The sequence below is a fragment of the Phycodurus eques genome, chromosome 21 (assembly GCF_024500275.1).
Source record: "Phycodurus eques isolate BA_2022a chromosome 21, UOR_Pequ_1.1, whole genome shotgun sequence".
NCBI classification, from domain to species: domain Eukaryota; kingdom Metazoa; phylum Chordata; class Actinopteri; order Syngnathiformes; family Syngnathidae; genus Phycodurus; species Phycodurus eques.
This window is the reverse complement of record NC_084545.1, coordinates 12863149-12877178: the sequence shown is the minus strand read 5'-3', so window position 1 is coordinate 12877178 and position 14030 is coordinate 12863149. Positions and strand designations below refer to the sequence as shown.

At 39.9% G+C, this 14030-nt stretch overlaps 1 protein-coding gene and 1 non-coding gene across 2 annotated transcripts; one reads left to right on the top strand and one right to left on the bottom strand.

The window, feature by feature from the left end:
- Positions 1–217: 217 nt before the first annotated feature.
- Positions 218–13621, bottom strand: LOC133396583 (E3 ubiquitin-protein ligase MARCHF6-like). Its single transcript, XM_061666588.1, has 25 exons — positions 13147–13621; positions 12339–12438; positions 10330–10403; positions 9739–9882; positions 9526–9598; positions 9214–9382; positions 8914–9100; positions 8404–8465; positions 8287–8319; positions 7828–7879; positions 6982–7040; positions 6806–6886; positions 6655–6723; positions 6370–6444; positions 5172–5306; positions 4848–5068; positions 4525–4662; positions 4223–4439; positions 2375–2444; positions 1993–2174; positions 1570–1704; positions 1346–1435; positions 1110–1242; positions 831–966; positions 218–723 (listed from the first exon to the last, which is right to left on the bottom strand). Exons 1-25 carry the CDS (start codon positions 13163–13165, stop codon positions 636–638), a joined length of 2742 nt encoding a protein of 913 aa, XP_061522572.1. The 5' UTR covers positions 13166–13621; the 3' UTR covers positions 218–635.
- Positions 13622–13817: 196 nt separating this feature from the next.
- On the top strand, positions 13818–13891 carry trnat-agu (transfer RNA threonine (anticodon AGU)). Its single transcript has one exon. It is a non-coding gene; the product is annotated as a tRNA-Thr (tRNA).
- The last annotated feature ends 139 nt before the right edge of the window (positions 13892–14030 follow it).

Genomic DNA, 14030 nt, shown 5'->3' with positions numbered 1-14030 from the left:
AGAGAATATATAGAATATATATATATATATTCTCTCTCTCTCTCTATATATATATATATATAGAGAGAGAGAATTTTTTTTCTCTGATTCTCTGCGCATAAGGAAACGCCACCACTAGCACATGTTGCATATTGTACATTCAGCGACAGAAAAATAATTCAGGTATGTTTGTTTTCCTCTCAGCAAATCATAATTACACTCACAAAAAATCTCTCTCATAAAAATAAACAAGAAATTGCTGGTTTGATTTAATAAATTATACATACACTTTTCAGATGTACAATGGTCATCGCATTAATCCATGTCTTCTTTTTTAAAGACAAAATCTGCATTCAAAGTATTTACAGATGTACAATTATCAGGCAGCACTTTACAAAGCATGGCGAGAACGACAGATAAAAAGTCAAATCAAAACCCTCCCTCTCGCACTCACTCTGTCTGAGGAGATTACTTTGCTGTCCCATGATTATAATACATGTTTCCCTTCCCAACTGTAATAGGCATGAATGGAAATCAGGGAACTGAATAACATCCATGAAATCCACCAAGATCCAAGTGAAATTTTAAAATGATTACAGTCCAAGTGACTGATCAAATCAAAGGGGGGAGGGGGGTGTCATGTAGGTGGTGAAAATCTATTCTATGATAGGGTTTGAGGGGGGGACCGAGCTTGCTCGTCCTGCTTTCCTTTCATAGTTGACAAGTCTTTGGCCAACCAGGTACCTGCACACAAAAATGATTTTATTGGATTTACTATTCAAATGTCAACACTGAACACACAAACGATACATAAAAAAGCATGCTACTTACTACAATAAAAACATCCTTACTTGTCATTCTTGATGTGCTCATAAAGGCGTTTGAATTGTCGCATTTGGAAGGACAGGATGCCGATAAGTGAGACCACCATCAAGAGGAAGGGGTAGATTCTCCTTTGGATTAAAACTTCCATCTCTGGGGTCACCCCTATGGAAGCAACACATTTGTTTAACATGGAATAACATCATATGCGAAAAAAGAGCAATAAAGAAAAGGAAGAATACAGTATGTGCTGAATAAATGTATTCGACTCAAGTGGCTAGAGCATGTAGAAGTGTTCAAACACTCACCAACAGTAGGCACGACGCCGGCCGCAATCACATAGGGCACACACAGGGACAACAGCAGGACTGAGATGACTGGTGCTGCCAGTTTACGAATGATGAAATGAAGATCAATGTTGCGAATTCCATTGGCGTACACCTGGGGAATAATAGCAATTAAGTACAAATGCAACATAATTGCTATAGTGACACAATACTATTGATTAAAAACCTGATTCTCTAATAACACTAAAAACATTTACCTGTTCAATAACGGTCTTCAGCCACCACTGAGGACCCATCAGGGTAATGGCTGCGATGATTTTGGCATGAAGCACTCCAAGAGCCCAATCCTGCAGACAAGAGAAAACCCCTTGAATGATTCACAGGATACTCATGATGCTCTGCTCCAAAATAACAACAACAACAACAAAAAGATCAGAGATGATTGATAAATATGCTTTATTAATCCTGTGAGGGAAACTACCTGCCAGGGGTAGAAGAGGGGCGTTTGATCCAGCGGTACTCTGAGTGGAGCCACAATGACCAGCTCAAACAGCAGACCCAACAACAGTGGGATGACTCCAGCAACCAGCAGAGCAACAACCAGGGTTTTAAGGATCTACACAAACATTTCATTTTAAAATGGATGAGCAAACAAGGCAGTGACAATTATGGCTATTACAGGCAAGTTAAGCAAATGCAGGGCTGGGATAGACTAACTACAAGGACAATGTAGGTATATTACTGGATTTTAGATGGGGGGAGGTTGGAGAAAAAACATTTCTGCTGATAGAATCAAGCACAATAACCCATATCTTGACTGTCTAATGCTGGGGAAGCAGTAATTATCATGAGATTCAGGTGACTAATTTTGATTAAATGAAAGAGGCTCCTTCCTAACACCTACCATGAACGTCCACTCCTGAACTTTGTGCACAATGACAGTGCGTCCCTGGGGCATCCAAGCCAGCAGCACAGTGACTCCGCGAATGGACAACCAGCATACATACAAGCCGCATGCCGCCGTGTACAACTCATGAATTTTGGAGCTTCCAGTCCAGAAGGACATCAGCCAGCGTCCAGTGAACACTGACAAAAGAAAAGATAAAAATGTATATCTCAAAATGATTTGGCTGAGAAAATGGTGAATTGCTATTTGAGCTAAATATAGAACTGCAATAAATTAAAAAAAAATTAAAAATCACACAAGTCTGTAAATAGACAGAACTTTTAATTGTGGTCAGTGGGTGCGCAGTAGGAAAAAAATGGAGTCGTGCTCTCTCTCTCACCTGGTAGTGTCAGACACACAAGGCTGGCCACCAGCAGGGTGATGCACATAAATGCTATCAGTAGGACAATCTAGAGGAAAGAGGAGCAATGTTTTAGCATAAATGCGTCAAGTATAGACAAATTGCACCCACTTAAATCCAGCGTTGTACCTAAACGAGTTCAATGAACCAACGGTCATGAACTAGTTCATATTTTGGGCGAACGTGGTCTTAACTTAGTTCATTTTTGCCTGATGAATGTTTTTGAGAACGCACTCATTCTGACATCTGTGAAAGTTTTTTGAGCAATAGTTCAATTTCATTCAAGAGTGCCTGGTTTTGTAGCCTTACAGGACAAAACCCGTCTCAACACACCATATACGAGCCTTCATATGTCGGGGATGAACGTCGTATTTGGCAACTGCCATTCATGCAGCGGCCTGTGTCCGCAAGATACGTTCAGGGACACTGCGTAAATGGGACTGAATGTGTTCTTCGGTTGTTTTGTAATACAGTATATCATTGAAAAATGGATTACAGAACGAGGAAAATGATTATTTGTATAACAATGCTTTTGTTAAAACACTGTGGGATCACACTGTCATATAATGGAACTTATTTTCTTTTGTAATATAATAACAGATGAAATAAAATATTTTGTCAATATAGTTAGCCAGAGCTGCAAGGAATGCAAAGTTATCAATGCCCTTTCACCAACATTAACTGTCATACTGTGTTGCGTTTTTGTTTGCACATTAAGGACAATAGTCCTCTTTTTGTTTCCTCACTGAAAAAAAAAAAAAAAAACTATTCAAGTATGTTTTTTGTCATGTTTTTGAGATTGTGGGTCCCTCGTGTGGGACGTGTACCGTCCACCGGGCTGCCCTCGGGTGGACTCCTGTGCCCGATCCCGCCCCTCGATTGATTGGGTGGGGTCGTCAGCTTCCGCGATTCGGGCACAGCAATTACAGGACACTTCTGTCAGTTGTTTTGCATGTAAAACAGTTTAAATTCACTTGCATGTGTCCACTCTTTCACTGGGGGTGGGGTCACTCACTTGCAACAAATATGGATCCCCTCACTCATACTCTCGTCCTATAGAATTTTATAATTTACAGTCAATCTCACCACACTTCAGTTGTACAGCCGGGTTCACAACCCTTGTCCTGCATGCTTCTTCTCCTGTCATTGTCCTATTCTAGCTTGCCCTGTCCTTCCCTCACAAGGTGTAGCACTGCAGCCCCATGCAACACTCATATTTAATGTTTCATTGTTGTTGATAATGTAATGACTTACTTTTCTCATCTTGTTTACAATTAGTGCTTTGTCTTTTGTATTCGTTTCTCTCGCCCCTCGAGAAACTTTGTTCTGTTCGACTCTGATTCTCAATGAACTTCAATTATAATACTAAGAAACCACAGCGGAAGCTTAAAAACTCCACTGTGACATTAAAACTGTTCCGGCATAAAAAGGGATAGAGCATCCATTCTGCTTGACCTAACAGCCGAACAGGACGAAAAAAACAAAAATATAACAAGCCTATCAGCAACATATTTGGGAGGGATAGGGGGACTATAAAGTAGTTTATTTTTGGAACTGGTGAACTGAACTTTGAAATTGCTTTAAAAAATGAACTTTCCCAACACTACTTAAATCAACTAAATATACTTTACAAGCTTCTCCACTGGGATCCACATCCTTGTGAATTTTAAGGAAAATTACAAGGAAGTTGTCTCTCTCCCTTACAAAACTTTTGTCAAGGTTAAATTTGCCATTTTTCTTTTTAATGTTTTTTATTGTCTTAATTATGGAGGAACTACTACAGATATGCAGCGGCACAGAAAAACAGGAAAAATTGGATCATCTTACTCTAAATGGGAAGCGGAGAGGTCTGTGGTAAGGCTGGAAGCCCACTGGTCCGCCCTGCTGCAAGATGGCCTGGTGTGCCGCATGCAGCCCCTCGCCAACAGCTGGTGGTGGGTTGTTATTGTTGTTATGGTGTCCAGGGGGAGGGTTGTTGTTGTTGTTCACGGGCTGGTTAGCGTCAATGTCCTCTTGCTCCCCGAGGAGGTAAGAGTGGAGATCTCTGTGGTGGCACAGATGAACAAATCATAGTTGAAATTAAAAGGGTGCAAAGTGCATTAAAGCGTGACACTGGCTGTGGGACTTACAATAAATATCCAGCACTGACTGTCCAGGCCCTAACTAAGCCTTTGAGCCACTGGCGGGTATGCCCTTGCTCCAATAAAGCTGGCAGCACGACCTGAAGTAATAATAGCTCCAAAGACAGCTCGCTGACTGGGGCATCACTGAGGGAGAAAGGTTCAGAAAATGCCAATTCAGCAATGTATGGAGGTGCGTACAGAAAGCCCAGTAGTTGCAGTTCAACATCTTAAAATCTATTCAAAACAAACAGAATTTTCCCCTCTGGCAATACAAAAATATATTTTTATAAAAGAAAAACAATGCAACAAAGTTGTATTCTACTGTTTACCTGTAGAGCATGACATTGTATGGCAGGAAGGTGGGCATCAGTAGTTTAATCAACCTGATGGGCAGCCACAGCATTAACAACACAATGGAACCAAACACCACCACCGACAGAATGAACCGCCGCAGGTGTCTGTAGATAGGAAGGTGAATCATCTCCTGCACGGGGTTAAAATCTGGGTCATTGAGGTTTCTCAGAAACCACAGCACTCCAGGCCTCAGCACCTGAATGGGGGAAAAAAAAAAAAAAAAAAAAAAAAAAAAAAAAAAAAGTTAACAAATTATATTCTTTCACTGGCCAAAACTAACCTCCTGCAAACGGGCGAACCTCTCTTAAAAGAAGAATGAAAGAAGCAAAGTAAAAGACGTAGACCATCCCGACGAGCCAGTGCAGGAACATGGTGGTCCCAGGTGCTGATTTGAAACTCATCTCACGATCTTTCAGAGAGGCATCAAACATCTCCTGCAAGTTAAAAGGTTGATAAAAGGTGAAAAATTATTCAAAGTCAGTATTTCAGTAACATCCTAACACTGTGATGCAGTACATTAGTGTGGTGTGAGAGCTCATTAGGTGTCTGCCGGGACTCTACCCTAATTCTCTTAAGTGGTTCAAATTTTTTTATTTATTTAGTGCAAATAGTGTAGCTTAGTTCCTCCATCTAAGCCAGCGACATACAGTTAAGTATCGTGACAGGCAGAAAACTTAAATCCTCTTCCACTAGATGGCAGTAGTTGCTACCAACCTGTAGATCCACCTCTTGCCAGTAATACAACAGAATAAACTTCCATCCAATTAAAAAAGCGTAGAAGTTGGGAGTAAATTGAGGTAAGATTATTTCAGTCACACTTCTATATTTACTATACATATACACTGTGTATACGTTTATTTGGTGTGGTGCTGTCAGATTTTGGTAATGTAAAATATGTGACTCAATAAAGGTTGGTAAACACTACCATATGGGTTCAGTAATAAAAAAAAAAATAAGTGTCAGTATTCCCTTGTGAATGCAGTTTATTCAGCGCTAAAAATAACGTCTATTTTAGACATTGCACATTTTCCAGTGTTTTGCTTTGCCAAGGGCTAGAACCGACATTCTATTTATGACAAATTGTTGAACGATAAAAGACATCCGATTCCACACAGCCATGGCAATGTTGTACCAACATGAGGAATCATACTTTAACCCCAGTTTACTGCAGGACAACATTAAAAAAAAAAACATTTTCCCTTGAACTTTTGAAAAAAAGGAGTGCTCGCAGGGCTACAATGCAAATGACAAAGCCAGTTTTTTTTGTATGAATGAAACAATGTCAATATTTACAACCCAATTGACAAGCCAAAGAATAAAAAGTTGTAGCTGATCCATGAAATATCTTACATCTTCATAGAGCTGAATTGTACAGAAAAAGAAAGAAAAAGAAAGAAAAAAACAGGACTGTGCCTTCATTAGCCACTTCAATTATTGTGTGCGGTGTGGTTAAACACAATGACGAATGTGCTGAACAAAGGAGAGAAAGATTCTTACTAGGGAGCAGATGTCAAGCCACCAGCCACAGATCAGCGGAAAAACACCTATCTCCACGACAACCAGGAGGGAGACCTATAACCGACAGTCAATGTCAACATTGAAATGAAATAATGAAGAATGTTAATCGGAATAAGGATAATCTCTTCATTCTGCAAAAAAAATAGTTTATTAATTTATATTTTCTGTGTAGGATTCTGAGGTATATTCAGACATTGATTCGCAGATGAGAAATACTGCATGTCTCTACGAGTGAAAAAGAGCAAATGCATTCTAACAGGTTACCTTGACAACGATGTAACAGACTCCTAAGAGACGTCGGGAGCGCTGAAACCGGACCAGAGCAGCCAATCCCTACAAAATTCTTGTTTAGGATCAACACCAGAAACTCATAAAAATCTTTAATATCCATTGTTAATGTGCAGTGGAAGGATACATGACACAGTATAAGTGTCATGGCCAGCAGTATGTAGCCAACAATGGTTGTAATTAAACCTTCGAAATGGGAAGCTTGAACCTAAAACAAAATATAAAAAAACAGTCAAAACATATGCACACCCTAAATAATGCAGGCACAACATTTTTATTTAGGTTATGAAAACAATGTCTTACATATTCCTCAAAGCCAAGACCCACGACAGAGAAATGTCCAATGTGGTAGGGACAAAATGCTGTCAGAGGAGAGATTAGAGGGTAAACAAAGGCTTTACATATAATATAGTAATATTTGCAATGGACACAAGAGTACATCAGAGTTTCCATAAGTTGACTTTCAGACTTCCTCATTGCACCGAAGAAGCGAGATTTTCCATTGGACTTCCTATTCATTGTATGAAATAAATGTTACACTGTTAGAGATGTACATTGGTCAAGCTCCCGCACTTTTTCGAAATTAACTGCTAGCAGACAATGTACATACATTGCATATTTGGCTAATGCTAAAATTTAATGAGCACATGATGGCGTACCCTCACTCAGCAACATGATTCAGTTAGCAAGCTGACTGCGTACTGTTTAACAAATGTATTTTGAATTTCAGAAAAATGCTTCAATTGATATTTCTCCATGACAAAACATAAGTGTAAATATTTATTCTCCAACTATCCAATGTTACAGCCTCCATTGACAAAAGACAAAATATTTGTGATAATCTTACTGAAAACATCAACACAGCAGAGGGATTCTTAAAGGGGCAGTTACCCCATGATGACAGTGTGGACAGCAATTCCAGGGACACATGCAAAATGCTCAATATGATTATGAAAATAGAACGTAACGAACAAAATGTTCTATTAAAAAACTTGTAGACAATAAAACCATGTGTTTTTTTTTCATTTTCATTTTGTATCATTCAACTACTTATTACACACACTGTAGTTAGCACAGCAGTGCGTGGGACAAAGTGATTCTGATGAGAACATTAAATGCACTTGTAGTGATGGTGACCCTTGTACTTACCAAACACCAAGATGAAGAGTGTGTTGAGAGACACCACCCAAAATACATGCTCCTACAGGACAAACACAGCAGCCATGAAGTAGGAAGATTCTGAATGTCAAACTACTTGTCACTAGGGCAGTGATTTCAAACCTTTACTTAGCCAAGACATATTTCACATTCGAAAAAAATCTCACAGCACACCACCACCAAGAATGTGACAAATACTGAAATAATGAGGATGTGCAGTGCCAGTGGAAAAGCATTTAATTGTTCAGCCTGTCACTTTATGTTGCATGTATACACAGATGAACAAAGATACAATATTTGTAGTAAATAAATTTAAATTTTCATTTTTGGACCAATACAGTGAAATTGGATAATTTCCTGTGGCACAACTGATGATCTCTTACAATACATTATTGTGCCACAGTAGAGTGGTTGGGAATCACTACATTAGGGAATATGGATCAAACCTACCAGAAAAACCAGCGATCCATCCAAGCCAAGCATCTACAAATGAACATAATTTGAGTGAAGTGCTTTTTAAACGATATAATTTAGTAAAATGTGCAGTGTAATATAATGCAAAGTTACCCTTTCCCAGGTGAGCTCTTCGGCCGCTCGGTCCCATTCCAAAGCATTCCAGTTCATGTCATCTGCGGAATATATTTCAATAGTTAAGATAACACTGGATAGCCGGTAATAAATGTATTGCACTTATATAGAGCTTTATCTACACCATACAGTGCCCAAAGCGCTTTACAAAGCCTCAAATTCACCCATTCACGCACACATTCATACACCAATGGGCAGCTGCTGCCATGCAAGGAGCTGCCAGGCACACTGGGAGCAAATTAGGGTTCAGTGTCTTGCTCAGGGACACTTCGACAGTGGACAGTCAGAGGTGGGATTCAAACCGGCGACCCTTCGGTCACTAGACAACCCACTCTACCAACTGAGCCACAGCCAGCCTAAATAAAACCAAAATAAGAAAAACCTATTAAATGTAAAGAATTTGTCCCAATTGATATTGCTAGCACATTTGCCACGAAACATGCATTCATACCATATCAAATGGCTCTGGAAATAAACTCGCACTCCGACCTTGGCCTCCATTGTTGGGGTCAGCATCTTCAGCAGCCACCCCCTCCTCTTCTTCCAGCTCGGGGTCGTCTCCCTGCTCTGGTGGATCAGGGGGCTCTGGCTCTGCCTCATTCTGGGCTGGTGGCTCTGCAGGGGCTGGTTGGTCAGCAGGGGGCTCATTTGCTGCTCCTGGGCCCGCCGCTTGTGCCTGAAGGGACATAAAGGCTGATTTTACAAGAATACTGCAAATTATTTAAAAAGACATTACTACATTAACACATCAACTTGAAAATAAATCATATCAAGCGTGAGGAAAGTCACCTCATTGGCTTGTCCAGCTCCATTGGGTGGCGCAGGCTGGTGCTGCTCTAACCACTGTGGGGCGCCGCCATGGACTATCTGCTCTCTGAGCCATACCAGGCTAATAAATGCACACAGAGTGCAGGTAACCACAAAGCAGCCCTGTAGACAGTCAGCTAGCAGGTTCTCGCTGCAGGAAGGCAAAAAACAATGAAAGAAACAATTACACACCAGTTTTTCCTTAGAAATGCATGAAGAAAATATGACGACTTTGGTGTTACTGCCAGTGTGTAGATGCTTCTGCAAAGTGCTGTTATAGTGATCATCACTCACGTGGAGAGCATGTCCAATGGCAGTGTCAGAAGTGAGCTCACAGAGCCAGTAAAAAGACACTTGTAGATGCGACCTGAAACAGGTGGAAAAAGTTAATCATCTACAGTTAGCTAATATGTAAAGGTGTGGTCGCTCTCTTCATTCTTAGCCACAGTATTTCGAGTGGCGCATGGCCAGGCGAACATGGATGCACCGTCTACATTAAATACTCACATGCAGTAAGAGGAACCACACCAAGCCAAGCAAAAGCCACCAGTGTGTAATGGAACCAATAGCGGATGGCCGTGCCCACGCTTGTCAGCAGACCGGCACAAATGTCCTGAATGGGCAGACGTGATGGCATGTCTGGGGAGTAGACTGCAGAAGGTACAGAATGATTAGATATACAAATATCCAGAAGTAAAAGTTATTAAATTTATTAACGTTTTCATACACATTTTTGACCGTCAAATTGAAACACTTGCTAAGCACATTCAAAATAAATTTTCATCAGAGGTAAATGACTCATTTATTAGAATTATTGAACTTATGTATTGCAAGATATTGACAGCAAACTATTCTGTCAGATAATTATTTGTTGTTACAAACAATTTAAGGGAATAAAGCATTTTTATGAATTTTAGGTATTGTCCAAAACGTGACTGTTTAAAAATGCCCATAAACAAAAAAATAAATTTCCATATCGTTATGTTAAAATGGATCAAATAGACATACAGCCACATTTATGAGGCATTTGTGAGAAACATGAGGTTGTTTCATACACCAAAGTAGACAAGCTACTGTATTAAGAGAACGAGCACTTACTTGGCGTGAATGCAAATCTGTGCTTGCATAATTCACAATACTCCTTCCTACTGTGTTTCAGCCACTGGACCAAACTGTAAAGCAACATTTTGAAGGTGAAAATGAGCATTCAAGCATTACGTCACGTTACAGAAATTAAAAATACAGATGTCACACAATGTCTTTTTATGTGTAGAAAACTTCAATTGCCAGTAAATTAGTGTCGTTCTGAACTGGCATTAAACGTACACCTACCACGTTAAATATGACTAGGAATGTTGGATGAGTTTATTTGCATTTGAACTGGAAAACATCATTAAAAAAAATATTGTTCTACTGTTAGTTGTTTTAGTGGGGTGAAAAGTCACAAACACGCATGGTGGGATTCAAAAACTGCCCAGAAACATCCAGGCTCTTTTCCTCTATACAGGGGATATCCACCCGCGTACCCCGCCGTGACGGACAGGACACAATGAGAATGCAACACAATACGCTTGGGTTGATTTTACTTTCACATTGACTATTCCACACATCTAATCTATAATATAAGAGGCATCTAGTCCATAAGAGATGGAGAGAGAAAACCTGTTCACTGACGATTTGTCTGTTATGTTGGCTGTGACCGACAACAACAAAAATGTTCAACCCTATTCCTCTGAGAGATCCCATTAGCTGGTCTGACATAACAGAATTCCCTACAAAAAAAGGAAAATCCTGTCGGAGTTCACACTCGACTGCTATGTAGTAATCTGACCATAAACATGATCTGATCATTAACTAATGTCTTAAACATCCAAGGGAAACACAAATCCTTGACTAATGACACTAAAAATAGCCCAAGTGAAATATTATCTAAAACAGTGGCTCTCGACTTGTCAAATTAAGACCTGTATTTTCGTCGTGTTGCTTTGATGCATGTTTTAAAAAAGCCTTTGAAAACTTATGCACAGTATTTCCTATTGTTAAACATACTGGAACTGCATGTGTAAATGTTCAAAGTGATTTTCTGAGCAACTTTTTGACAACCTAAGGCGGAACATGACAATTGCATGTAAATATCTCAACTGCACAAAATATGGCCCAACATTTTCACCATTCGGATTAGGGCCTGGGCAATTCATTGTTTTATTTGTCAGGACGATCAGAAAATGGATGGATTTTTTTCTCTTTGTAAATATTTTTTTATTCTTTGAGGAGCAGTTTTGCTAATCATTTCTTCATCTAAGGAGAAACTTTTTAATTTTGAGGAACATTTTTTTGCAGGTTTAATACACAGGCACCCCAAGCAAGGTTTTTTTTTTTTTTTAAACAATAGAAATGTGACAATGTAACAGGTGAGATGAATGTATGGCTGCAGCTAATTAATATTTTAGCACTTGAACGAAACAAAATAAACTTGTTTTATCAAGTGTAATAAATATGTAATGTAATTTAACACACACACACTGGTGTCAGTCTGGTTGGCTGTTTACCTCTTGCTTAGTTCAGTGTGAGCGTCTGCTCCATGCTCCTTGTGAGTGGTTTCATTTTGTATTTTTGTATTTGACTGTTTGTCCCATTCAATAAATGGTGGAAGTTGCATTGGCAACTGTGGCTGAACGGAAGCTTGGATCTTGTTTGTAAATTACATTTTGGCTTACAGCACAAAACATCGACTAAGCAACTGGGGCACTCTTAAGTCAAGGTACCACTGTACATTTTAGATCATTGTATATGCAGCATGTATTGAAAAATAATATGAATTACTTTTGACATTGAACTTTTGTCAAAATGAAAAAATAATGAAAATAGCTTTTTTTTTTAAACATTCTATCGCCTAACACACATCTTACCCATTCATGAAATTAACAACAACAACAACATAATCACCGTAAATCAAAAATTGGCCAATAACTATTATTATTAACTGCATATGTTGTTGGCATGTCTTTGCTTTGCTACGCATTTGTGCATCTGCGTCTGTCCCTGATAATTTGTCTTTTGATTGATTTGGCACATTTTTTTATTGGGTATTGATTTCTGTCACTTACCATTCTTGGTGAATGAACTTAATGCTGCCGGTGCAAACACAAGGGTGATACAGGGGCTTTTCTGGGGTCCCCTCGGAGCGGCAGACACGACAAATATCCGCTGATAGTGCATACGTCACACACACAGATCACATAAAATTGAGACAGGTTAATTACTTTCGATACCAGAGTCAAAAACAATGATCAAGAAAAAAGAAACAGGGGGGTAATAATTTAGCTCTTTGCCTAGACCAGGGGTCATTTTCACAGTTAGCAGGGGTATGAGGTCGCCCCCAATGGCCACATGAGTCGTCCGTGAGCCTGTTCTAAAAACAGCTCACTAGTGATGGGACATTGTGATTTCCTAGGAATATTGCTACGATGATCATTTTAAAATGTACACGTGGACATTGATAGAAATAATATTCCACATTCAAACGCATCTGTTTCCTACCTTGTTGACAATTATTGCAAGAAATGAGAGGGGTTATTTAATAATACAGACCACACTGTACAGGTTTAGGGATTGAGAAATGTCTAAAAGAATATCCAGTGACCCGACCATTCATTAGGTATACATGCATATCCAGTTATAATAAGTTCGGTCTATACAATGATAAAACTACTTTCCATCTGATACACGCTGCCGTGCATTGAGTTAGTATCCTGAATTAGCTCGACACTGCAATGATACGTCGATAAGCTAGAATGTTAGCCGGTAAGCACGAGCAGGCCAGCTCAGCTTGGTGTGGTTCTAACTGATGCGCTTTACAAATCGCTCCGACCTCCAGCTAATTTACGCTAACTAAGACGAGACACCTCTGTTTACCTTCTTCAGTGGCGTCCATGTTGTTCACGAAGCAACAGTCGCTGTTTCTTCCAAGTGTAGCTCGTTCAGCGAACCCATCAACGACGGACCAAATAGCTAAGCTAGCCAAGTCAAGCTAGCGAGACGAATCCAACGTTAACCTTATGGGTCACAATGCATTGGCAATCATAAAATGGTTTCCCAGCAAGACGGAAACTCTCGGCGCCTTCTCCGCCGTGTCCAATATTGACGGGCAAAAAAACAAAACAAAACAAAAAAAACACACAAAAAAAACGTTCGACGTTGCTATAATTTCCCGTTGGCTTCCCCCCTCCCTCACAATGAACACGAGAACCACCGCATCCTGTATGGTTGTAATGACAGTTGTTAGAGAGACAAACAAGAGACAAACAGCGAAAGCCTACTAACGCATGCGCTATGGCCTTGAGCTCATGTCACATTTCCCCCCCCTCTCTCTCCCGTCTTCTTCCTTATTAAAATAAGTTAGTTTAAAGCGAGCTCAACGCCTTCACACCGCCGTCTAGTGTATCGGGGCGTAGATGAATAACAAGCACGATAAATCCTTTGATTCAAACCCGTTGCTATCGATTTCTCTTGTACGTGTTGAAAATGGTGCATCGGTTATATGTTGTATTATTGGAATTAAGCAGCTCTTCTGTGTGGTGACTACAGGCGCCGTGGCTTAGATGGTTAAAGCGCCTGTCTAGTAAACAGGAGATCCTGGGTTCGAATCCCAGCGGTGCCTTTTCAGAACTAAATAAACAGTCAGGAGCCTCACTTTAAAGCTTTCTTCGTTAAAAAAAATAATCGCCCATACGTGTTAATGTACGGCTTCGTTCCATATCTATCTCGCATAGTCTCCAATTCAGTATATCATCTTTCTG